This window comes from Mesoplodon bidens (genome assembly GCF_964165515.1).
Source record: "Mesoplodon bidens genome assembly, chromosome: 3".
NCBI classification, from domain to species: domain Eukaryota; kingdom Metazoa; phylum Chordata; class Mammalia; order Artiodactyla; family Ziphiidae; genus Mesoplodon; species Mesoplodon bidens.
The window spans coordinates 8,321,145-8,347,252 of NC_138178.1; the positions used below are offsets into that span (position 1 = coordinate 8,321,145).

A 26,108-nucleotide genomic window follows, 5' to 3' on the forward strand; every position below is an offset into this window, starting at 1 on the left:
AATGGTGTTTATTTTCAAAATGCTCCCATTTCACTGCTCTTTTACATGCACTGTTTTATTTTTAAAATATCCAACCCTAATGACAAGTTCTCCAGGCGTGCACTTTTCATGTGAAAAAATCACATTTCATTCTCTGAGACGCTCTCCAGAGCTCCCACACAGTCATCCTGAAATCTGCCAGGTGGCTTTATTTCCCATGTTCTCTGAGGACATCTTTTCTGTAAGGAATTCATAATTGAGGATTTGTAAGGCAAATAAATATCTCTTCATCATAAAGGGTTCAGACCTTTTCCTTGTATTTATTCCTGGGGTGTCTGCCAAAACTTTTCCTTACAGCTTTTGTAGATCTGCTGGGAATATGCCTACTTTCTTTCTTTTTTTTTTTTTCGTAAGAGTCTAAACAGACAGATTGTCATTTCCTTCCCTTACTTTTAGGACAACAGATTTCTTTCTTCTTTGGGGTACTGTTTGTTTCAAATTTCCCCTGCTTTCAGAGAGGAAAGAACCCCTTCTGTCTCCTGAGATCAGTGGGGCTGGTCATCAGAATTCCATCTGTGTAAAAACAGATGAGCCCCGGTTCCCGGCAATATTCTGTTTAAGAGGATGCGTTCTCATATCCGGTGCAGCGTAGCCCAGAGTCTTTTGAAAGATTGGAACACATTCTCCGTCTCAGCCCGATGAGGACATCCTTCCCCATGTTTGCCGGCTGGGAGGGGACCTGCTGTTTGTGTGGGCCGGCCCTCCCCACGCATCCTGCCCCAGGGCACCAGCTGCCCGCCGGGTGACACCTGGAGTTCCCTCGCTGGAGCACGAGAAAGTCCAAGAGGCGGTTTCTCCAGAGGTGGCAGAAATATGTCCGCCAACAACATCCCTAGCATCCGGGAGTTCACTCGGGAGATTTCCAAATACCCACTGAAAGTGCCTTTCTGATCTTCAGTGCATCATTCAAACACTCCCGGCTGTGTTTGGATTGGAGTTGTCTTCTTTGGGGTCCGGCCTTTTTCTCCTCCTCTCCAGCCAGCTGAGGAGCGACCTATTTCTATAAAGGATGTGGACTGAAAAATGATCATCAGGTAGCTAAAGGCAAAAGACATGTTCAATGTGAGCTCATTCAGAGAGATGTTGACTGAGCAGTAAGCAGGATGAAAGGCTTTCCAGAGAACTCATCTGATGCTGACCCTCCCGGCACTGGACCACAGGGCGACTCGGCCTCCTCCGACCTCATCAGCCCCGCAGGTTCATTGCCTAATTGGCCCGGGATGCGGCAGCTGCCGCCTCTGCCCGTCAAGTGCGCGGCTCACATCCTCCTTCGTCCTACTGGACGGCTCTCTGAGGGCTGGACCCACGGCCAGTTCCCTGTCTCCCCCACCCCACCTTGCACAGAGAAGGTGCTTCAGAGACTTCTGTGGCTTCCTTGGCGCATCTGAAGGACCCGTGGGCTCCTCCTTTCTGCCTATGTGTTCCTCCGCGCGGTCCCGCAGAAAGGGTCTAGGCTGGAGAGGCAGGTAGGCTGGCACACGAACCGTGTTTATGACAGCCAGACCCCGTTCCTGCCCTCATGGTGCTCCCATTCTAGGGATGCAGCAGACCAAAGTGCCAAGTTGGAATCGAGCTGTGCCTCCTGACGTCCCAATGACCTCTTCTATGAAAGTGGGGATAATGTTTCTGTGAGGATGAAATGAAGTAGAACGTGTGGGAAGCTCCTATCAGGAGTTCTGTGAAAATCCCCTCCCGTCCCTTATTCTCCGGAGTTTCCCACAGGTGCACCTTCCACCAGCCTTCCGGCTTCTCGCCTAGTGACTGTTCTTCCTCTTTTACATTCTGAGGCCCCCCAGAATTGGGGTGCCAGCTCCTAACAAAGGCCAGGGGACACTCCTGAATACAAATGACTACAAATATTCATGTAGTGCCTATTACGTTCTATTCTAAGCATCTTGCAAGCCAATGCAAATCAATCTCATTTGATTCTTCCAACTTTTGAAGAAGTCCTGCTTTTTAAAAATGTGTTTGTTTATTTATTTATTTATTGGCTGCGTTGGGTCTTCATTGCTGCACGCGGGCTTTCTCTAGTTGCAGCGAGCGGGGGCTACTCTTCATTGCGGTGCGTGGGCTTCTCATTGCGGTGGCCTCTCTTGTTGCGGAGCACAGGCTCTAGGCACGCGGGCTTCAGTAGTTGCAGCGCGTGGGCTCAGTAGTTGTGGCTTGTGGGCTCTAGAGCGCAGGCTCAGTAGTTGTGGCGCACGGGCTTAGTTGCTCCGCAGCACGTGGGATCTTCCCGGACCAGGGCTCGAACCCGTGTCCCCTGCATTGGCAGGTGGATTCTTAACCACTGCACCACCAGGGAAACCCAGAAGTCCTGTTTTCATTCCCATATGAGAAGGGAGGTAACAGATTTAGAGTGATCATGTGACACTGCCGAGTCCTCACAACTAGTATGGCACAGAGCTGGGACACAAGCCCTGACTTGTTAGCTCTAAACTACTAGCTGGTAGACTTCTGTCTCCGGAAGCTGCCAGACCAGGTGACGTTTCCCGAGCTGTATTCGCGTCCCTCTTTCCTACAAACTTGGTGTTACTTGAAAGTTTGGCCACCACCACCACCAACAGAGTATTTATCCGCTCCTTAGATCTTTCAGAAGCATTCAGATCACTGCTGTTTTTCCTCGGGTTCGTGCACCCATTGATCCTGCTTGGACAATCCTTTCCAACCAGCACTTGGCTCCTGCTCTGTCAGTCTCTGCATTTTGAAATCTCACTCTCCTGGCTCCCGGTAGAGAGCATCCATCCATCTTCATACTTCATTAATCCCAAACAAAGCTCAGATTAAACTCGTACTTAGTATTCAGGTTTACAGATAATTTGCTTTGGCCTGTTGATAAGATGCAGAGGTCAGTCCTTTAGGTGCTGGTTGATAATTAGACATTTCCTTTTTTTTTTTTTTTTTTTTTTTTTTGCAGTACGTGGGCCTCTCACTGCTGTGGCCTCTCCCATTGGGGAGCACAGGCTCCGGACGCGCAGGCTCAGCAGCCATGGCGCACGGGCCCAGCCGCTCCGCGGCACGTGGGATCCTCCCAGACCGGGGCACGAACCCGTGTCCCCTGCATCGGCAGGCGGACTCTCAACCACTGCGCCACCAGGGAAGCCCTAGACATTTCCTTTTGATTTGAAGCACAGTATAGCAATAGCTGGGAGAAGGACCAGAGTTGGAGGGCTGCTCGTCTGTTCTGGAGGCGGAGATGGGAAAGAAAAGAGGAGAAAGATGGCGCCGTATGTGAGGGTCCTTTTGTAAAAATTGCAAAAATGACTGCTAGAGGTGAGAGGGAACTGCCTCAGTATGCTGTTTACTTCAGCACTAGATTCTTCGAGTTTGGAGGAATCTTGGGGGTTAGTTAATTGGTCATTTTCTAGTTGGGGACGTCATGGCTCTGAGAGGTTAACAACCCGAGATCTGACACCAATTAACAGCTGACGTGTTGGAAATCCAGGTGTCTTTTATCCTTCACTGCTCCTCTAAAAGATAGCGGATTTCCATCTTGTTAATTTCTAAGGGGCTAAACGTATAACCTCGGAGTGGGGTTGCCTGTGAAAAGGCACGTGTGTGCTCACGTAACCGGAAGTGGACACATCATAGTCACTGAGAGCTTCTGTACCATCCACCAAGTGTAGGTGCTGACTGGAAATTATTCCTGTATCTAGAAGCATTTTAGCTGTGCTCACAAACCTTTAGTTGGCAAGACTCTCGTTGTCCTGCGCCCCTGAGGCTCTTCTGACTGCGTTTCTCCCTGGATGCATTCTGTTCTGTCACTTGAGAGGATGAAGAGTGACTCTCTGCCTCCCGATTTCTGCCTCTCTGGCTGGCCTTCCTTTTAGATGTCACGCGTGCTATTCAGGGGACGTCTAGAGGGTGACTGCACCTCAGAGCACCTGGAGCTCCTTCTCCGGATGCTCTTGAGTTTCTGTCAGTGCAGTGTGCTGTTGATGTTGTCGTCCTGTCCCTGGGCACTCAGCTGCACCACCCCCCCAGGGTTGCCACATTGGCCTGGTTACAGGTAACAGCCCGACGGCTTCAGATCCGACAAGCTCCAAAAGAGAGCAGCTCTAAGAACTCAGCGCGCTTGCCCAGACAGTGCGTTTCCTTTACAGAAACAGAGGCACCGGGAACCTCTTTTCCAAATGCATTGTGACAAGAACCCCACTGCAGAGCTGCCCCTAGCTTGAGGGTGGAGTGGGGGAGCCCAGAACCTGCCAAACCCCTTGACTCCATCCCAGCCTCATCCACAGGTGCACCAAAGGCATAAATGCAAACCCAGGGGCTCAAGAAATGAAATTTGGGGCTTCCCTGGAGGCGCAGTGGTTGAGAGTCCACCTGCTGATGCAGGGGACACGGGTTCGTACCCCGGTCCGGGAAGATCCCACATGCCGCGGAGCGGCTGGGCCCGTGAGCCATGGCCGCTGAGCCTGCGCGTCCGGAGCCTGTGCTCCGCAACAGGAGAGGCCACAGCAGTGACAGGCCCACGTACCGCAAAAAAAAAAAAAAAAAAAGAAACGAAATTTGAAAACGGCGCCTAGACCTCTGTTGCTCCTTCTAAAGATGAGCTTTGGAGTCCGAGTGGTAACTGCGTTGCACAGAGCTTCTCTTCTTTGGCAAATGGCTCCTTGAGTAACGGTGAGGAAGTCATTTCAATAATTTCTCTCTTTCTAATTCTAGCCAGTATGTCCCTGTGAGGGTGTATGCACTCACTCAAGTTAAGTCTACCCTAGATACGGGGGGCTTACCTGTCCCAGGCACAAGCTAACTGCTGAATGTACGTGATCTCCTTAGTCTTTACAGCAGATTGAGGAGGGCAGGTCACTTGTCCAAGGTCACCCGTCTAGTGAGTGGTTTAGAGTGCATTAAAACCGGATTGTTTTACCCTTTACCCGCCATCCAGGTTAGATGAAAATGGAACTCTGGGGCTTTCTTGGTGGCGCAGTGGTTGAGAGTCCACCTGCCAGTGCAGGGGACGCGGGTTCGTGCCCCGGTCCGGGAAGATCCCACATGCCGCGGAGCAGCTGGGCCCATGAGCCATGGCTGCTGAGCCTGCGTGTCTGGAGCCTGTGCTCCGCAACAGGAGAGGCCACAACAGTGAGAGGCCTGCGTACTGCAAAAAAAAAAAAAAGAAAGAAAAAGAAAAAAAAAAAAAGAAAATGGATTTCTTCGTGTCTAGGCCAGACCAACTCACTTACTTTGCAAAGACTTAACTTGGTACCTGGCCCCATATTCCTCGTGAAGCAGGTTCAACAATAAAGGTGTGAAGCAGATCCAGCCAGCATTAGTGGTGCCAGATACGGAGAAGTCCTCTTGTGTCCTCCCTCTGTCTTATGTGGGTTTGGTATTTAGGCTAATTGTTATAAATAATAATAATTTAGGTAGTGCTCATGAGCTCAAGACCAAAGCTTAACTAATCCATAACTAGAGATCAGATCATCCAAAAATTCTGGGCTTTACCACCCCGAGTTTAATGTTGTGACTTTTGCCATTCTTGAATATAGTTCGCTCTTAGATTTGACTTTATAAATCATCATCTCCTATTGAGAGGTTAGGCAGGGTTGAGAAGGAAAACAATGAATTTTTCATTTGTGCTAGAAATCCTTTCATCTCCTTGGACCCAAGTTTCCCCAGGTCTGTTTTTTTAAATCTAAAGTCTGACTTCCTTCCAGTATTATTTTACCTTCTTATTAATTCTTTAGATGATGGAATAATAGAGCGTAACTCATTAAAGTTTCCTGTGTCTTCACCTGTGATTGGTGACAGTGACTCGGGGAACAAGAGTAAGATTCAAAATGATTTAGCTGTGTTACCTTAGATGAATGTGGACTGGTGATAGTTCAGGACTAATAAGCTCAGGGTAATTGACTTATGGGGGTAGAAAACCTGAAGCATTTCAAAAAGGGGAGCCTGCAATAATGTCCAACCACGTGTCACATGAGTATTACACCATGTGGATTTAGTATCTGAGAACCATGAGGTAATGGAGCTTTCGTGAGGGTCAAGCTTTCGTTTGAGTTTGCTATTGAATTTGGAAACATGCGATTGAAGCAGGACGAAATCCAGGAAAGAGCTACAAAAATGATTAAAAGTTTGGAAGGTCGATTCTATAAAGAAACAACCTACAGGTACTAGATTCTTTACGAAGATGAGATACAACTTAATTATAGCATCCAACCATACAATTGACAACATTTATTCGTTTGTTTATTCAAGCTAATATTTATTAGCTACTGTGGAGGCATAGAGATGGTACATTCCCGCAGTGATGGAGATTCTCTATATCAAGCTAGAATGAGTCAAAATGTATTGTACCTAAACACTGAGAATTCTTGAAGATTAAGGTTATAAGAACTTAGGTGCCTGGTAATTGAGGGAATATGGGGATTCCTGCTCAGAGCCTAAATAAGAGTCAAATCTTATATTTATGGGGATGATTTGAGCATCACAGGGTTGGTTTTGTTGTTTTTTAATATTATTTATTTATTTATTTGGCTGCCTTAGGTCTTAGTTGCAGCATGAGGGAACTTTGTTGCCACCTGGGGGATCTTCGTTGCAGCATGCGGGCTCTTTAGTTGTGGCATGGGGATCTAGTTCCCTGACCAGGGATCAAACCCCGGCCCCCTATGTTGGGAACACATAGTCTCAACCACTGGACCACCAGGGAAGTCCCCATCACAGAGTTTGATACAAAAGCATTGAAGTCCTTTCTAGTCTTGTGATTCTGAGACGCCTTCTTTAACCACTGGAAGAAACAGAACCATCAACTCTGGGAATTCTGATTGGATCATTGTCAAATCTGTCATTCATTCACTGAATTGTCCTGAAACGTTTCCTAAGGAAATACAATTCCTACCCCTCCGTCCAACAAATCCCACTAGAAGTTGTACTGGTATTGCAATGATTCTCTGATTTAGTTCCTGAAGAAATGACATCATTACAACGTCTGGCTTCCAATCCATGACCAGACTACATCTCTCTCTTGTTTGAGGTCTTTCGTTTTTCTCAGCAGAGTATTATACTTTTCATTGTAGAGATCTTGTCCATCTTCCATTAGATGAATACCTAGGTATTTGATGTCGTTTGGTGCTGTTGCAGATGGCATGATGTGAGCCCCTTGAAAGCACACCCAGTGATGCCCATCCATTTCTAAGACTTCCACTCTCCATAGACACGAGAAGCAAGCAATAATCAGCTTTTCCTTTCTCAGGGAGTCAAGGCGCCTTGTCTAGCCATCCAGGTAGAAAAGGCATAATAGCTTCACTGCAGGAAACCTATTTCAGAATCCAAACATTGCAGCCCAGAAATGATTCTCTGGTCTACTCTAAATCTCTCCAGTTGGCATTTCAGCATATTTTCCTTTTGTTTGGTTTACAGTTTGCCTTCCACAAACGTTTCCTATCTAGCAGTCTGCTATTTGAGTCATCAAACAGATAGTTCTGTGCTGCATATAAAAATATGTATAACTTTCATTAGGGAATTTGCTCATGATACAGTCTCAAGTTCAAAAAATACAATACAAACCTAATTTTATTTTATTTTATTTATTTATTTTTTGCGGTACGCGGGCCTCTCACTGTTGTGGCCCCTCCCGTTGCAGAGCACAGGCTCCAAACTCGCAGGCTCAGCGGCCATGGCTCACGGGCCCAGGCGCTCCGCGGCATGTGGGATCTTCCCGGACCGGCGCACGAACCCGTGTCCCCTGCGTCGGCAGGCGGACTCTCAACCACTGCGCCATCAGAGAAGCCCATAATTTTATTTTTAAAATATATGTGCTTAGGTAAAAGGGCTAAAAGAAAATGCAAGACAGTGGTTATCTCTGGGTGACTAGCTGATGGATTATTTTTTATACATGTCTACATTTTCAAAATTTTTATGATAAACATGCGTTATCTCTGTACTAAGCAAAAATAAGCGTTTTTAAATAGAAAAAGTTAAAACTTTGTATTAAAATGGCTGGCTTAAACTTTACTTTCCCCTTCATGGTATAAAAAGCCTATTAAAATTTGCTAGTGAAATTAAAATGGGTGTGTGACGTATCTTAAGCTAATCAAAGAAGAGGCGTGTAAATTTCCCCGCCTGTCCTTCTGACCAGCTGTAAATTACCCGAAGTGCTGAGAATCCGCCCCTCACGCTTGGAGCTCTGAGCACCTGTTTTATTTCACACTCTTTTGATTCCTGGGGTAAATCCCACAGTCACAGCGTGGGCTCCGGTTCAGTTCCTTTGTGGTCCAGATGTGCGTCCCCTCGTCAGCTGGCCTAGTAACCCCACTGTGAATTGACAGGTTCTCAGGAATCAGATAGCTCGCAGTCGGCCAAGAAGGACATGCTGGCAGCCCTGAAATCCAGGCAGGAGGCTCTGGAGGAAACGCTTCGCCAGCGGCTGGAAGAGCTGAAGAGACTCTGCCTCCGAGAAGCGGTGAGCATCACTGGTTCGTCCTGTGGACTCTGTGTTGTCTGTGCCCTCATCTGCCATCACGTGTTTATAAAAGGCAAGGGTAGGCGTCATAAAGGGCATAAGAGGGAAGCCAGCGCTCTTCTGTTGATGACCCCCAGCCCCCGGGATAAGCCCCATCAGAAACAGGAGTCTTGGACCATAATGAAAACACTGACAGCAGTGAAAGTGGGTCCTGGCAGAATCCCAAAAGGGACCCCACTAGGGGCCAAATGGCAAGCAGGAATAACAGTCATAATAACAATTATAAACAACAACAGTTGCATGGTGCCCCATAGTTTATAAAGCATTTCCTCATATGATAGTTCCCACGCTGGATGGAATGGCTTGCCGGCTTCCTAAGATCTTGTGCCCAAGTTTATCCTTGTGGCAGCTTTTGTTTCTCTTGAGTGTATTTCAGATTTATCTTTGGAAATCATAGTGAGGAGTACCTTTGGGGATCAACAAGGAAATCAGGATTTCACTTGATATAAAATCCCCTTCAAAACTCATGATCTGGTGAATCTTTCACTTTTTTTTTTTTTTTGGTAGATGATGCATTTTTTTCCTTTAGTTGTTTGTTTGTTTGTTTTTACAATAGGTCCTTCTTGCTTTTCTGTTTAAATATAGCAGTGTGTATATTTCAATCCAAACTCCCAATCTATCCCTCCCTGCCTTTCCCCACTGGTACCCATAAGTCCATTCTCTAAGTCTGTGAGTCTGTTTCTGTTTTGTAAATAAGTTCATTTGTATTATTTTGTTTAGATTCCTCATATAAGCAATATATGATATTTGTCTTTCTCTACCTGACTTATTTCACTCAATATAACAATCTCCAGGTCCATCCATGTTGCTGCAAATGGCATTATTTCATTTTTTTAATGGCTGAGTAATAGTCCGTTGTATATATGTACCACATCTTCTTTATCCGTTCATCTGTTGGTGGACATTTAGGTTGCTTCCATGTCCTGGCTATTGTAAATAGTGCTGCAGTGAACATTGGGGTGCATGTATACTTTTGAACCAAGTTTTTCTCCAGATATATGCCCAGGAGTGGGATTGCTAGATTGTATGGTAATTCTATTTTTATTTTTTTAAGGAACCTTAGTACTGTTCTCCATAGTAGCTGTACCAATTTACATTCCCACCAACGGTAGGAATTACATGCTTCGCACCCTCTCCAGCATTTATTGTTTGTAGATTTTTTGATGATGGCCATTCTGACTGGTGTGAGGTGATACCTCATTGTAGTTTTTTTTTAAATTTATTTTTGGCTGTGTTGGGTCTTCGTTGCTGCATGCAGGCTTTCTCTAGTTGCAGCGAGCGGGGGCTACTCTTCGTTGCGGTGCTCATGCTTCTCATTGCGGTGGTTTCTTTTGTTGCAGAGCACAGGCTCTAGGTGCGTGGGCTTCAGTAGTTGTGGTGTGTGGGCCCAGTAGTTGTGGCTCACGGGCCCTAGAGCTCACAGGCTTCAGTAGTTGTGGCGTACGGGCTTAGTTGCTCCGCAGCACGTAGATTGTCCCGGACCAGGGATCGAACCCGTGTCCCCTGCATTGGCAGGCAGATTCTTAACCACTGCGCCACCAGGGAAGTCCCTCTCATAGTTTTGATTTGCATTTCTCTCTGTGATGTTGAGTGTCTTTTCATGTGCTTTTTGGCCATCTTGTATGTCTTCTTTGGAGAAATGTCTGTTTAGGTGTTCTGCCCATTTTTTGATTGGGTCGTTTGTTTTTTGGATATTGAGCTGCATGAGCTATTTGTAAATGAAATCCTAGCCTAGTCATCTAAAAAAATCTTTTAATTTTAGGCAACACAATACTTCCTCAAGGGTATATATACACAAGGCTCATGTCTCATTGGGATTTAGAGACTGTGGCAGGTCACTGTCTCTATTTATTTGAACATCTGTTTCCCCCACCTTCTGCTTGTTCCACAACTCCTTGTTATCATGTTTGAAGACTTGATTTTTTAATGCATCTCGCGTTATTGTGCGTCTGTGTGTATGCACACACGTGTGCGTGTGCTTGCACACAGACACCATGGGGTGGGAGCCCTCAGGAGAGAGAGTGTTCTGTGTATAACATTACAAGGAGCTCTGTTGGTCAGCAGTTCAGAAAGGGAAGTGGAAAGAGGTTCCCAAACTAAGCTGAAGAGCCCTGCTCCCCTCCCCCCAGTCCTAATGCCTTGCCCCAGGAAGAATGAAACAAGGGGCCACAGAATGAGATCATATTACAGCTCAATTTGGCTTAATTATGCTCCGGATTGATTCAAACCGGAGCCGCTCAAAGCAGACCCACATTAGCGCAAATCCTTTGCAAATCTTGGGAAAGCAGTTGTCCCGGCTGGGGGATGTGCTCTGAGATACCGTTAATATCAGCAATCTTTTTGTCAAGAATACGCTGGAAGGATTGAGAAAACGTGGGTGTGGGTGTCTGCATTTAATAATTTGTAAAGCCTTGTTGTGTTTTTGATAAAGGCAGCATCCCTAAACCCAGCAGGGAATCAGCATCAGAAAACTGGCGAAACATGTCTGGGCAAGGTTAACATGTCTGGTGAAGGTCTCTGTGCCTCTCGTAAAAATAAAAGCAAAATAAGGAAAACAAACCTCCTGCTTCTTACCATGTGGACACCAGAAAGCAGAACCTGAGCAGCAGAAGAAACTTCACGAGAAGCCGGCTGCCTTGTCCTGACTCCTCCGAGGTCAGGGGACGGAGGACTTCTGTCCTGACGCTGTCCTGCTCTTTTTGTGTCACACACACCCCCTCAGCTAAGGGTATCCAGAAGTACTTTTTGCCCCCTGGGGTGTGGGGCAGCCAGAATGACGTGCTGTGGGAGCCTCTGGCAAAATACAGCCAACGTAAGAAGAGGAAGGGAACCAGGCCGAGCCCTCCACAAGAGTGTGTTAAATTCCTCCTTCCCCAGGCGGCTCTCCTTACACATGATGTCAGATTAAATATGGAGAATCAAGGCCTGGACTCAAATACCTCCAAGCAGATGGTGGAAAATCAGTAGCTTCATTTTTGAAAAAGATATTTTGTTTTAAAACCACAGACTCTTTTTTTTTTTCTTCTTCTTCTTTAAAGTTTTATTTCATTATTCTAGGGAGGCCTGGTACTCTTGCTGGGACAATACAGATTCTCAATTTGCAGTAATTACTAATACAGCTGTTCAGTATTTCTTTTACGTTGTAGTAGCTTAAATTCACAAACTTAGAGACAGCATTTAAATTTTTCATAGATTTAAAAAAAAATTTATTTTATATTAGACTATAGTTGATTTGCAATGTTGTGCTAGAAAACCACAGGCTCTTCAGAGTTATAAATCAATGGCCATTTTAACAACTTTCCCCTCCTTTTTATAAGTTTCAAAGTATAAAAGAAAGTCCTAATAGTACAGAATCCTCAATATGTTATTTATAGGCAGACTTTTAGGGGAGCAAATAAAATGTTGCAGAATAAACACACAACTACTTGGGAGACATTTGAACCACATTTAGAAAACGAAGAAAAAAAGGGAAGAAAATTGCAGAGCATTTCATACTCAGAGAGTTGGCCACTGTGCTCTGAAATGCTTACAATGAGGAATAAAAAGTCTAAGAGGTCATTTCCCAGTGGCCTGAACCCAGGAGGAAAGAGGCCCAGGATCGCAGGGAGTGGGTGTGCTTGTACATGCTGGGTGTACCCCCTGACACACACATACCCCAATGTGTACAGACACACACCCCAATGTGTACACACAGCAGTGGCACAGAGAAGCCATGTCGCTCCTCCTGTTAGAAGGTCAGACTGCCCGTGGAATCTGATGATCAGGGCTTTCATGCCCTTACGAGGCTGCCCGGCACAGAAGCTTTCTGCATGGGTGATGGATGTTCCTGAGAACAGCCTGCCTTGGGTCTTTGTGCAACATCTGTGTTGATTTGGGACTAGAGACCAGGGCTGGGCTCTGCCTGGAAGGGCCACTGGTCCCTTGGAGGCAGGCAGTGGGTCTCCCAGGGTTTTCTGGTCCCCCGAAGTGACTCCTTGCATTGGACGCCTGGACTCTACCACGTGGATTAGCTGCTGACTCAGATTTGATCTCTATAGAGCCCAGACATAAGCTGCTCATATAAAGCCTAATTCTAACCCTGAATCATCCCACAGACCTTTCAGCAACTGCCCGGGACCATTGTCACCACGGTGGTCTGTCAACTAAATTCACTGTCGTTATACTCATAACAGTTAGATTTCCAGAGCCCCAAACTCACATACACCAGATTTTTTTTAAGTGGCCTTGTCGGTAATATGGATTATATTTTCAGTTTCGACTGAAACTCGTATTTGTACACATTTAATGTCTTTTCAACTCAGCCTGTTCCTTGAGCATCTGGCCAGAGTAGAATAATTATTACTCATACTCCGTTTCTAAATTATATTATAATGCCCTTTTCTGGAATTTGCCATATAGATACCACACTTCCTAAGAAAACTCATTTGAAAGACCCATTTTAAACTCAGATATTTGGTGCAGTGAAATAAGCACAGAGTTTGGAGCTGGAAAGACCAGAGATCTCATGTTGCCTCTGCTCTTACTGGCTGTGTGGCCTCAACAGGTTCGTGGTAGACATGCCAGACACGTGTGAAATTAACAAGTGAATGAAATTAGGGTTTTTATGATGAAAATCAGTAGCGATTTTATTTACCCGACAGGAATTTACTTTGGGGAAAATCTTTTCCAAGGGCCTCTGTTCTGTTTCTCCTGCGTTTGTGGAGAAATGACATTGTATCGCGTAAGAGTATGGGTTCAAATCTGTGCTTTGAATCTGTGCTTTGGAGTGTGTGTGTATGTCCGAGGAGCCAGTCGTGTACCCCACTCTGACTCCCCGTCCCCTCGCGCTGTCACACGTCTGCAGGAGCTGACGGGAAAACTGCCCGTGGAGTATCCCCTGGATCCAGGAGAGGAACCACCCATTGTTCGAAGAAGAATCGGGACAGCCTTCAAACTGGACGAGCAGAAAATCCTGCCCAAAGGAGAGGTACGTGCTTCTCTCTGTGGCTGGATTCTCTCACACCCGCCTCACTTTCCCGTTTGTGAGGGCGCCGCGGTATTCTATAAGGATGTTTCCATTCTGCCGGATGCCATGTCCTCTTTCCTCCTGAGTTGCTCTTCTTTTACCTTTTCTTAAGTTAGCTGCTTGGTCAGTATGTGGCTCCCGTTGGTTGGATTGGCCCCCTTGCGTTAATTTGTAAGCATTTTGATTTCTGTGGAGGCTGTGTGTCTAAGTCAACAGGCCTGTCGCAGGTGCAGAGATGCTTCTGGCTGGGGAAAGGCAGTCGGGCCTGCCCTCGGTGGTCCTAACTCCACCCAGCTGCTAAAATCACTGCCCGAGAATGAGCAAGATACTGCGCCTTCCCAAAGCACCCCTCACTTTACCCTCTTTGAACTAAACCTCGGCGGGGGTTGGGACTGGAGAGTTCAGATCTGGGGGCAGGGGAGCCTTGGGTCTCCAGCTGGTTAATAAGTGATCCAGTCTCAAAGCAAGAGAAATTCAAGGCCAGGCACACCTCGGGCCCCGGGGGCACGTCCAGGAAATGTCTTTCCAAATTTATTCCGAATACAGTTACTCATTACAATGCTATTGAGCAGAGGGCTTAAAGGGGCAGGAATCGAAGCCGGCAGAGACAGGAATTCTCTGCGTATTTAGTCTTTTTACAAAGTGAGAGGAACCGACGTTCTCACATGACACGTGCAGTGGGTGAGCATGGGGCTGAGTTGAGAGGGGAACACATGTGCCCTGGAGACAGTGGAAGGGGTGGCTTGGTCTCCTGAGATGTGTGATAGCAGGTCCCCGTCCCCGGGTGCTGGGAGCACTTTTGGATGCGCCAGAATGCTTCACCCAGCTCTGGAGGCGCTTTTCCTCTTCTGTAAAATGAAGTTCGGAACCCTCAATTCTCCCGCTGTCGCTGGGATTAAGAGACCCAGTGGACGGAAAATATTCAACTCGGTGCTGACACCTGCTGGACGCTCAGTAAACAGGAGGAGGTGTTGGAGAAGGCGTGCTGGGCTGGGGCTGGGGCTGGGCCTGGGCCTGGGACTTTACCGGGGTCAGAACTGGGGTGCGGGCCGGTGGGACTTAGGAAACCATCTGGTGGAGTATTTTTCAGGCCCAGCTGTCATCCGAATTGCCTGGAAACTTCCAGTCCTCTTGTGCTGGGCAGACACCTGCACTAAAGGGTCTGGGGGAGAACCCCCATGTACGAGCGCCACCCGCCTGCACCCCGTTGTTCTCCCCAAGGTCCCATCACACCTACTCGTGGTGCCTCCTTCACACTTCCCAGTAAAAGATGACTTACGCTCCCTGAGAATCCCACTGCATCCCTGTCCCCTCACCTGTCCCTGCAGACATCGCTGGGAAATGCCTGTTTCTCCTGGGAATGCCCTTGACGTCCTTGTTCGCACGGCAGGCAGCCATCTGCACAGACGGGCTGCCAGCCTCGTCCTTGGCTCGGTTTAAGTAGCAAGAGTTTGTCCTGGGCTCCCACAAAACTCCGGGTCGGTGTCTTGGGCCAGGGCTGCCCTGACAGCCCGCGAGCAGCTGCGAGTCTTTGTCCTTGGTGACTTGTTTGTCTCAAGGCCCCGGGCAGGAGTCCAGCTCGTCACTCTTCTCCAGGGAAGAGACGCAGCGGGCGTTTGCAGGAACCGGGGAGTTTATTGGACCCTTAATGTTAACAATAGTTCCTTTAATGCTCACCCTCCCCTCTCACCCCTGGGCCCCCTCCCTTCGGTGCTCAAGAGGAGGTGAAGTCCAGCTCAGAGTTTTGTACCTGACAGAGGCACCCAGCCTGGCACGTGGTGCTGAGAGGCAAGGCTGTTGCATCGGCCTGGAATTCGGAGGGTCTCTTGGCCCCAGCGAACTTGGTGATCCGCTCCTCCACGGTTCAATCCGTTCCTTTCGGGCTTTAGCCAGACCGTGGATCCCCCCAGAGCAAGATGCGTGCTTGGGCCCCCCTGGCCTCGCTGGTCGGTGTTTGTAAAAGGCACCAGCTGAGCCGCAGAGAAGCCACAGCTAATACGCTGGCCCTGCTTTCATCCTTTGGGTCCACCAGGCATCTTCTGGCAGCCACAGCTGCATTTCTGCCGGGTCCAAAACTCCCTTTGAGGGGACATTCATCCATGGGCCCCTTTCGGCCAAAGTGAGGGGTAGAGGAGGGAGGGAGGCACCCAGGAGAGGAGGGAGGGAGTGCCCAGGAGTGGTCCAAGGAGCAGGGGACCCGGCTCCACCACCGCCGTCCACACTTGGGGCGCGGCCGCTGGTCACCCAAGTGGACGTTTTACGTAGAGGCAGGCGTGAGCGGACAGCCGGAGCTTTTGCGAAAAGAGCTTCCAGAGGACACGTGAGTGAGTGCGGGCGAAGGGCTCCAAATGCGAGAGGCAGAGGGCGTGTGTGCAGGGGGCACCCGTGGGAGCCCCGTTAGCGAACCCACAGCAAAGCGCGCCAGAGGCCACTCTGAAAATAGCGCCGCCCCCTCTGCCCCAAATGGGAAGGAAACACCAGCCCAGTGGGCTCTGGATCTCCAGGAAGGCTGGGTCTTTGAGAGCCTTGCTGGAGACCTTGGAAATGAACCCTAGTGACCCCCAGGCCTGCAACAAGGAAGCTCCCCGCTTCTCAAGGACGCGGTGCGTGTCTCCAGGATGGAACAGGGGCCGAGGGTCTCAAAAGTGGGCGTGTCCAGGGCCCTGGCTGCCGAGGACCGGAGGGGCGGGGCCGCCACAGGGCGGGGCCGGGTTGGCCTCCAGGGACGGAGGCTCGCTGGCCTGGCGTGGGGGCAGGAGGACGGGTGTCACCCCGCTCGGCATCCCCCCACGTGTGGTCTGCTTCCCACAGGAGGCCGAGCTGGAACGCCTGGAGCGGGAGTTTGCCATTCAGTCCCAGATTACGGAGGCTGCCCGCCGCCTGGCCAGTGACCCTAACGTCAGCAAAAAACTGAAGAAGCAGAGGAAGACCTCGTACCTGAATGCACTGAAGAAGCTGCAGGAGATTGAACGCGCCATCAACGAGAACCGCGTCAAGTCTGGGAAGAAACCCACCCAGCGGGCCTCGCTGATCATCGAAGGTCAGTGCCAAGCCCGCTCCCCACTGTGGGTGCCGCCCTCCCTCCACCGACCCTCAGAGGACTGGGTCTTCGTCCAAGGCATGAACCGAAAGCCCAGGCCCCTGAGCGACCTAGCAAGCTGCTTAACTGCCCTGTGCCTTAACTTTTCCGTCCATAAAATGAAACTAGAAAGACCTGACGGCAAGGAGAGCAGTAACATGCACTCAGATCCAGAGATTAAAGGGATTATACAAATCACATGATCACCGTCCCTCTTGATGGCCTCTTGGGAGAACGCTCCTCTCGGCCCTCACCGCGAGCTGAGCCCGGGGCCAGCCTACGCTCCAAGGTCCTCAGAGACCTGGTCACCCTACCCAGGTCTGGAAGGGAAGGTGGGTGGCTCAGGTACCCTGAGGCCAGCATCCCCGCAGCCCTCCTCTGTCTCCAGGGGCTCCTGTCCCAATGCTTAAGCGAGGGAGGACTGGACTGCCCCCCTTTTTAAGTCAGCAAATTCCTTTTCTTTTAATAGAAGCATTGTTGTGTCTATCATGCTGTTAGTTAGTTTCAGGTGTACAGCAAAGTGATTCACAAAAGAATAGATACGTGTATTCTTTTTCAGAGGCTTATAGGTTATTACAGGACAATTTAATATAGTTCCCTGAATACAGCTTATTGTTTACCAAATTCTTTAAAATATATATCAAGTCTTCTTTCATAGTTTATACACATTTAAAATATTTTTGCTCCAGGAAGACAGAAAGTAGAAGAGAGGTTACCAGGGGGCGCTGGGAGAGGGGAACAGGGAGTTAGTGCTTCCTGGGGACAGAGTGTCAGTTTGGGAAGACGACAGAAGCTCTGGAGGGGGGTGGAGGTGACGGCTGCACGGCGACGTGAACGTACTTAATGCCACCGAACTGTACAGTACAAATGGCTACAATGGTCGAGTTTACATTATGTGCATTTTACCACCATTACATGTCTTGATATATTTTGCTGCAACCTAAAAATGTGGGCATCCTGGGGGAGGGATGATTTACTGGTGACTCCAAGATGCTAGTCGAGGCTGTGTCTCCTAATTGTTCAGAGTTCATCAAGCGACATGAATAAAGCGAATTCCTAGTTAAAAGTGAGAGAGATCATAAAAAAAAATCCTTTTGCTCTAGGTAACTTGGAATAACTATCCTTCCCCACCTCGCCCCTTTGTCACTGGCCAAGACTGTCACTTTCCCTAACAGAGCTGCATTCCGCCAGCCCTCCTCTGTCTAATGCCTCTTGGGACCTCCTCCTACCCCCGTGAAGGGACCTGGGGGGTCCCAGCACTGTGGAAGCGTCAGCAAGGCTGACAGCCTGGGAAGGGCACCGGAGGGACGGACGTCCTGCTGGTCGACCACAGAAGAGCGTGGTTTGCCGGCCATTCGGTGAGGACGGCCAGCAGAGTCTGTTTGTAAATCGCTATCTGACCAGCTTGGTCCCACCTATGCCCGTAGCCGTTCGTTTTTAACCGCTCAAGGATGTACCTTCTCCCTTTTGCTGCCTCCTTGAAAGAACGTTTCATCACACGACGAGCCCACTTCAATTAGAGGAGTGATTCATGTTCTTCTTCCTCGCCTTAGCCCGGTTTGTTATTTGAGGAGAGAAAACATTAAGCTTGGAATCTAACGTCCTGGGCCCTTTTGCTGACTTAGCCGGGAGAGCAGCGCAGCCTCAGACAAACCACGCCTCCCTAGACGTCCCGCAGTGTCCCCCGCTGTTAAAGGGGGAGGATCATCTTTCTGCCTCCCCCCGGGTGTGTTCTCATGGCTAATTGAATAGTGTCTATGAAAATAGGCTTTGGAGAGAGAAGCTGTATTTATTGAGAAGCTTGCTTTGTCTGCTAATGATTCAGGACGTTTATTGAGAAGCCATTTACTGCTACATGAGCCAGGCCACGCCCCTCGCCCTAGTTTCGCTTGGCCCTGAGATGGGCTGGGATGATGACGTGGCTTGGCCAGGCCAGGTGGCCTTTACATTGGATATTAAACGGCTGAGCATTGCTGTCGCCAATGAAACAAAGACTGGGCACGTTGCAGTGTCAGGGATGGGCGCGTGAGTCATGACCCCCCACAGGGACTGTCCAAAGAAATGCCCAACAGCATTTTTTGTTGTTTTTTTGTTTTTTGTTTTTTTTTGCGGTACGCGGGCCTCTCACCGTTGTGGCCTCTCCCGTTGCGGAGCACAGGCTCCGGACGCACAGGCTCAGCGGCCATGGCTCATGGGCCCAGCTGCTCCGCGGCATGTGGGATCCTCCCGGACCGGGGCACGAACCCGTGTCCCCTGCATCGGCAGGCGGACTCTCAACCACTGCGCCACCAGGGAAGCCCCCCCAACACCATTTTGATTGTGTTTCATGGATTTTTTTCTCAGAGAAGAGGGTATGGGATGGTGGGAAACCCACTCTTTTCACAGATAGGGCTTTGTCTAAGGGACGTGCTCACCTCATAGACTTTTGCTTTTTGTCTTCTCAGATGGAAATATTGCCAGTGAAGACAGTTCCCTGTCAGATGCCCTTGTTCTAGAAGATGGTAGGTTGTCTGTTTCCTGCTTGAGAGCTCGGAACTGGAATTAAGCTGTGTGTGGTCTGGGACAGCCCAGTGGAAAGCCAGGAGCCAGACCGACATGGCTCCGGGTTCCCTGTGATTCTTTCATTTCCCATTGGTCATCTTTTTGGCTGAGAGAGGGTGGGAGCTACAGAAACACACGCCTATGGGAATTTTATTATGTCCTGTGGCCGGAGGTAAGATTTAAGGTGATTGATTTAATGGTGTTCTACTTTTTTAGTTGCCCAAACCACATTTTAACCTGAACAGACAGTTTAAACACCACGCATAGTCTCCTTTGGAGTATTTATAATTTCTGGAGGAAAGAGGTGGCCATTGGTTTGGGTCACAAAGATTGGAACCTGCTAGCAGAGCCTGGGGGTCGCCAGAAGCAGACAAGCCTCTGCACCTGCCTGAGAAGTAGTGACAGTGAACGGGAGACGTCCCGTTAGACTCCGGGTCAGGCCCAGGAAACCGTCTTCTGATTTCCCATTGACCTCTAAAAACCTAGTGATGCTCAATGTTTTCCTGGGAAATTCTTACAAAAACAGAAGTGACCCGTCCCCTCCCCCCAGCCCGTCACCACCACCACCACCACACATCGGGGAAGAAGGGATTCCAAACCCAGAAGCATCTCTGAGAAGGTTCCCATGGATTTAAACCCAACCTGGGGAGGTCAAGGCATTAATGACGTGGAAATCTATTAAGTGGCAGTTACGTTTTTTTGCCCTTTAGGGGAACCTCAGGTGGGCAGTGTAAGTGGCGATTCAGACAGAGAACATGAAAGATCTGCGTGGCTCCCAGCCCTCATGATAACTGCAAGGATAATAATCACGTTGATGTGGGCAACGGCTGGCGGGGTATCTACCCAGTTGTCTCGGCCCTGCTATTTGCCATCAGATTGTCATATTTTAATCCATTACACTGGTGGGAGGAAAGGACAGGCCTGCAGGGGAGCAGGGGGCGTGATTTGAATATCAGAGATCCAGCCTGTGGCCTCTGTGGACTGCAGTCTCCGCAGGGGAGGAAACGGGAACGTTTGAGGGAGACTCCTCTGTAACGGGGGGAGGTATAGATTGTCATTATCTGATGTTGATGCATCGCCTGCGATCAGTTTCCTCCCCATGTGTCAGACCCCGGACCTCCCAAGGGGCGTTGTTGCTTCACGTGGGCCCCAACTCCCATCGCAGGCTTGCTCCTGCCAGGGCCTCTTTCCTTACTGATCTGAGGGTAAAAGAGTGAAATTGTAGCACATGCCCACTGACGGCTGATGTCTGGGCGGAGCTGGGGTCGGGCAGCGGCGTCTGGGGGGTGGGCGGGAAGGACGACCCTTGCTCACTTCCTCTCTTTCCTCTTTGTACAGAAGACTCTCAGGTCACCAGCACACTGTCCCCCTTACAGTCCCCTCATAAAGGGCTCCCTCCTCGGCCACCGTCGCACAACCGGCCGCCCCCTCCCCAGTCCCTGGAGGGACTCAGGCAGATGCACTATCACCGCAACGACTATGACAAGTCGCCCATAAAGCCCAAAATGTGGAGCGAGTCCTCATTAGATGAGCCTTACGAGAAGGTCAAGAAGCGTTCCTCCCACAGTCACTCCAGGTGAGCTGGGCCGGGAAGGCCACACGAGGTCACTGTCCACGCTTGGACAGACTCCCAGGGCTGTCCTAAGTAGCATCGGCAAATCACCGATCCCCACCGCCCTGGGTGCGCCTCCCTGGCGCTGCCTTTCGGCAGGGCTGCGCCGCAGCGCCCTCTGCTGCTGACCTGCTCGAGGTGCAGATTCGTCCTTCCCAGGGAAACGGGGGTCTGGGCTCCCAATCCACGGGTTGACCGCCGGCTTGAATGTCGTTCGATTCCATGAGAATTAATGAATTAGGAAATCTTAGGCAGCAGTACTCCGAAATGGCAAGTGAGAGAGCCCACTCGTTAAGAATCCCAGAGTGGCTCAGAACCCTGAACTATCAGCCAAGAGAATTCTGGAGCCGAACAGCTGTGATCTTAGCTGTGTAGCAGCAGCTCATTTACTCAGCTGATGTGGGAGAGAGGGGTTTGGGGAGGCGTTTGGGGGCTGCTGCTCTGTTTTTCTCCTTTCCTTTCATTATGTCCTATAAAGCTCCCAGTGGGTACCCAGACAGGTAAATATCTGTCTCTTAGAAAACAGAAACTGTGGTTCAGGGCAGGGGCTTCACAGAACAGTCACACTGCCTGTCCTGGAGAAGGCTGGTGAGGGTCTTCATCTCACTTTGCTCTGGGCCTCAGGGAAAAGGATTCACCCACTTCTGGGGGAGTCCCGGGCAAGCTTCCCAACACCGAGGTTGAAGGCCCAAGGCCATACATAGTCAGCGACCCGCGAGAAGGTGCAGCTCTGTCTGGCAGTGACCAGCGTGGCCTCCTCTGCTTTGCAGTAGCCACAAGCGCTTCCCCAGCACGGGGAGCTGCGCTGAAGCGGGAGGGGGAGGCAGCTCCCTGCAGACCAGCCCCATCCGCAGCCTCCCGCCCTGGAACCCGCAGTGCAGCATGCCGTCCACACCCGACCTCCGAGTCCGGAGTCCCCACTACGTGCATTCCACGAGGTGAGTCCACCCGTCTCCCTCCCTAGACCAGACCTGCCTTTGTAGAATTTGGCATTGTTGGACCCACGCCGGCCCAGATAAGCCGTGAGCTGGAGTCAGGGCTGAACCAGCGAGGTAGGTTCTTCTTTAAGTGAAGCAGAATCAGGAACTGAGCTGGCAGCCGGAAGCCCATGGGAGCCAAGAGACACGTTATATCCCACTGTCCACGCCCAGTGGGTACTGGGAGTTGGTCAGATAATCCCCTGGAGACAGTGGGCATGGAAGGAGCTTCCCTAAGCCACAAAAGTGGAGGCCGGAACGGCTACCCAGGTTAGCAGGGAAGAGCCCCGGGACCAGAACAACCTTGCCCTGGTGGGGTGATCTTTACTGGACAGCCCTCATGTATCTTTCTACTGGATAGTCCTCATGTATCCTGGACTTCCTTTAACGCCCCAAGGTGTAAATTCATTCAAGAGCAGAAGGAACAGGCAAACGTGAGGCTTCGGTGAATCACACCTTCCTCTTCTAAAAAGAGGCAAAACCAAAGCCATCACTGCATTTTCTCTAAAACTAAGTCCATAGGGACCGCAGCTCAAAGGACAGATGGTGTGATCTTCTGTAAGTGGTGAACTATTTATGTAGGGTACGATTGAGCTCTCCAGGCAAGAGTCTCTTGTCCATTCATTCACTCATTCATGCAACAGATATTTATCAAGTGCCTATATGTACCAGATACTATTCTTGGGCATAGAGCCGTGGACAAAACAGACCACGCTGTGCCCTCATCAGACTGACGTTTTAGTAGGAGGAGAGTCACAGTAAAGAAATAAGTCAGTGGTGATAAGTACTGAGAAGACAAATGAACAGGGCAAGTGAGTGAAGGGAGAGACCATTTAAAGGAGAGCATCGGAGAAGGCTTATCTAATAGGGTGACATTTGAGCAGAGACCTGGATGGAGGGGGGAAGCAAGCTCTAAGGATATTCAGGGAACAGCAGGGTCAAGGCCCCAGACACAGGCCTGCACTCAGCATGTTCCAGGAGGCCAGTGTGGCCAGAACAAAGTGATGGAGCGAGGTGGGACCAGAGAGGAAACTGAGGCCCGAGTCAAGGAGGGCCACACAGTGGGGACTTCGCAGTCTACCCTGAGTGACAGGCAGCCCTGGGAATCGCCTCTTCCTGTACTTGGTCAGCCCAGCCGTGGTGGATTTCTGTGGAGTCCTTGTACTCTGCTACCCCTGCCATATTGATGGATATTTAGCGTGTGGCTCCAATGAGCAGAATGGATGGTAAACAAAGAAGTGGAGTGGTAAGTATTTGCATCTGTCACTTTTAAGGGTTCCACGTGCCACCAACCTCCCGTTTTAGACACGTGTTCATGGGGGAATGGAAATCTGTCCAGTACTCATAATAGTACTGGGTGAAACCGTATGATTGCTTCTGCTGGGCTGTTTCTTGACCTACAAAAATGGGCATTTCCTCTGGCTTAACGTAATACCAGAACGGGGATGATCTTGGTGCGCTGTTTATAGAACCTCTTTCCACCTTTAAAAAAAAAAAAAAAAAGACCTGGCTATTGGTGTACTTTTTTCAGAAGCCCTTACGTGGGCACTTTGTCCCCATCGCCCATTCGGAATCGAAAATCACGGCGGAGGCCCGGCTCTCCTCCGGGGGATCAGCGCCCCCTCCCGGCCGGTCTTCACCTGGGAGGGATGGGACGCACCTGGATCCCCAGGGTCCCCGCCCTTAGACTCGCTCTCCTAGATGCGCGTTTGCGGGAGGCTCTGGGCCCTGCGACCTCGCGCTCTTTCCGAGTCTGACGACCGGAGCATCGCAGAGCCGCCAGCCCCTCCCCCGGGAGCCCCCAGACCCAGCGCGCCGTGGTCTCCCCGCAGGTCGGTGGACCTCAGCCCCACGCGGCTGCACAGCCTCGCCCTGCACTTTCGGCACCGGAGCTCCAGCTTGGAGTCCCAGGGCAAGCTCCTGGGCTCGGAGAACGACACGGGGAGCCCCGACTTCTACACGCCACGGACTCGCAGCAGCAACGGCTCGGACCCCATGGACGACTGCTCGTCGTGCACCAGCCACTCGAGCTCGGAGCACTACTACCCGGCGCAGATGAACGCCAACTACTCCACGCTGGCCGAGGACTCGCCGTCCAAGGCGCGCGCGCGGCAGAGGCAGCGGCAGCGGGCGGCGGGCGCGCTGGGCGCGGCGAACTCGGGCAGCATGCCCAACCTGGCGGCGCGCGGCGGCGGCGGCCACGGCCACGGCGTCTACCTGCACAGCCAGAGCCAGCCCAGCTCGCAGTACCGCATCAAGGAGTACCCGCTGTACGTGGAGGGCGGCGCCACGCCCGTGGTGGTGCGCAGCCTGGAGAGCGACCAGGAGGGCCACTACAGCGTCAAGGCGCAGTTCAAGACCTCCAACTCGTACACGGCCGGCGGCCTGTTCCGGGAGAGCTGGCGCGGCGGCGACGAGGGCGACGCGGGCCGCCTGACGCCGTCGCGCTCGCAGATCCTGCGGACTCCGTCGCTGGGCCGCGACGGCGGCGCCCACGACAAGGGCGCGGGCCGCGCCGCCGTCTCGGACGAGTTGCGCCAGTGGTACCAGCGCTCGAGCGCCTCGCACAAGGAGCACAGCCGCCTGTCGCACGCCAGCTCCGCCTCCTCGGACGGCGGCTCCCAGTACAGCGCCTCCTCGCAGAGCACCTTCGTGGCGCACAGCAGGGTCACCAGGATGCCCCAGATGTGCAAGGCCACGTCAGGTGAGGGGCGGGGCGGACGGCCCGGCGCGCACCTGGTCGGTCTGGAGGTGAACTGGTGGGGATGGAAGGTTTTCTTAGAGCAGGCAGGCAGGAGAGATGGTTCATTCTAGAAACCTAGCTGTCAGGTGTGTGAGACCTTCCTTCCCCTCCTTCCTTCCCCTCCTTCCTCACCCCTCCCACTCTAGCCTGGGTTTTGCCGCGTGAGGAAGACCTGGGAAGGGGCGGGGCAGCGCATCCTAAGCCCCGCCCCAGCCCAGCGGACTGCGCGCGCCGCCGTCTCCCATGTCAGCTTCCTGAGTAGGGGTGCAGCCCGTCCCTGCAGCCCCTTGTCCTTGTAAGGACGGAGATCTAAGCAGTGGTGAAGTCCGTGTGTTTCAGGGTTTATCCGGTCAAAGGTGCGCTTTTACCCTGGTGAAGGGGGCGACAGTAGTAGGTGAGAGACAGCGGTGGGTTCGAGACCTGAGCGGTACCCTTGCAGGGGAGAGGAACACCGGAAGCCCTGAGATTTGGCCAGCGTCTCCCCCAGGTGGCGCAGGCCGGCTACAGAATGAAGTGGCGAGCTCTGCCTGTGACTTCCCCTGGTGACTTCCTGGAAAACTCGAGACTGCTCCTCGAGATCTCGTTTCAGTGATGTTATGTTGTGACCAGAGTAATTTTTGTAAAGTGCTTCTGATGCCCCGTTGTTACATCTTAAAGTTTTCATCATCAGAGGAAGGGTTACCGCATATCCTTGTACTCGGGGCATCGAGCGGTACCGAATCAAGTGAAAAATGGAAGAAACCGTCCTCTCCCTTAAGTTAACCCCCTTCCCACTCCGTCTCCAAGAAAGAATAACGATGATTAAAAAAAAAAAAAAAAAAAAAGCACCAGTGTTTGTCCAGCAGTCTCCACATCCCTGCGGGGTCTCCAGCTCCAGCAGACGCTAACTCACTTATATATCTTAGCGCCCACAAAGAGGGGAGATGGTGCGGTGATGAGACTTGATCGGAGCGCCTTTCTAGTTGGTAGATGGGATGCTGCCCGATCATGAATCGCCTGATAAAAGCCAATTAAAAAGAGAGAGACTGCATCACACTGACTGCAGGAAAGTAAGTGGGAGAGGATCTTGAGACATAATGAGAAATGATTTTTAAAGTATCAGAATAAAATGAGAGCAGCAAATGAAAGGACGTCCAAGTCAGGATTTGACTTGACTGGAAAGAAGGTTTAAGGGCGAGGAAAAATCCAGGGACGGGAGAGTGATCTTACAGACAGAAAGTGGGGGGGTGTTCCTCTTCGGGGAACTGAAGGAGATTCTTGGGGCCTGGGGAGAACAGGGCGAAAAGGAAGGACCGGCCGGCTGCCCGGGTGCGCCAGCTCACAGGGCTTCTGCGTCCTCTCCCCAGGTTCCCAGTGACTCGTTTATTATGGCATTGCCGAAAGACAAGTTGCAGAGACAGGAATAAATATGGTTCACGCAAGCGTGAGAGAACCGTGGACTTCAAGGTCCGAGAACCTTCTCCAGATGCCTCTGTCATCTGTAAAATCAGCCCAGTGAATTATGCCATCAACTTCCTAGGAGAATTTTGAGAATAATGAATGAATATATTATGTATATCATTTAAAGACCATGGTCCCCTGTAACCCTATTAGGAGAAGCTGAGGCTGGACAGGTCAGGAGTAATTATGTTCTGTTGAAACTGTA

At 50.7% G+C, this 26,108-nt stretch overlaps 1 protein-coding gene across 8 annotated transcripts in view; it reads left to right on the forward strand.

Moving 5' to 3' along the window:
- FRMD4A (FERM domain containing 4A) overlaps window positions 1-26,108 on the forward strand; it is a 351,864-nt gene that overhangs the window by 296,122 nt on the left and 29,634 nt on the right. For all 8 annotated transcript variants that reach the window (XM_081229331.1, XM_081229330.1, XM_081229335.1 and 5 more), the window contains exons 15-21: window positions 8,313-8,446; window positions 13,350-13,472; window positions 16,323-16,551; window positions 19,035-19,091; window positions 20,470-20,707; window positions 21,514-21,681; window positions 23,553-24,424. In XM_081229331.1, coding sequence (XP_081085457.1) covers window positions 8,313-8,446; window positions 13,350-13,472; window positions 16,323-16,551; window positions 19,035-19,091; window positions 20,470-20,707; window positions 21,514-21,681; window positions 23,553-24,424 — 1,821 coding nt within the window. The remainder of the gene's footprint in view (window positions 1-8,312; window positions 8,447-13,349; window positions 13,473-16,322; window positions 16,552-19,034; window positions 19,092-20,469; window positions 20,708-21,513; window positions 21,682-23,552; window positions 24,425-26,108) is intronic.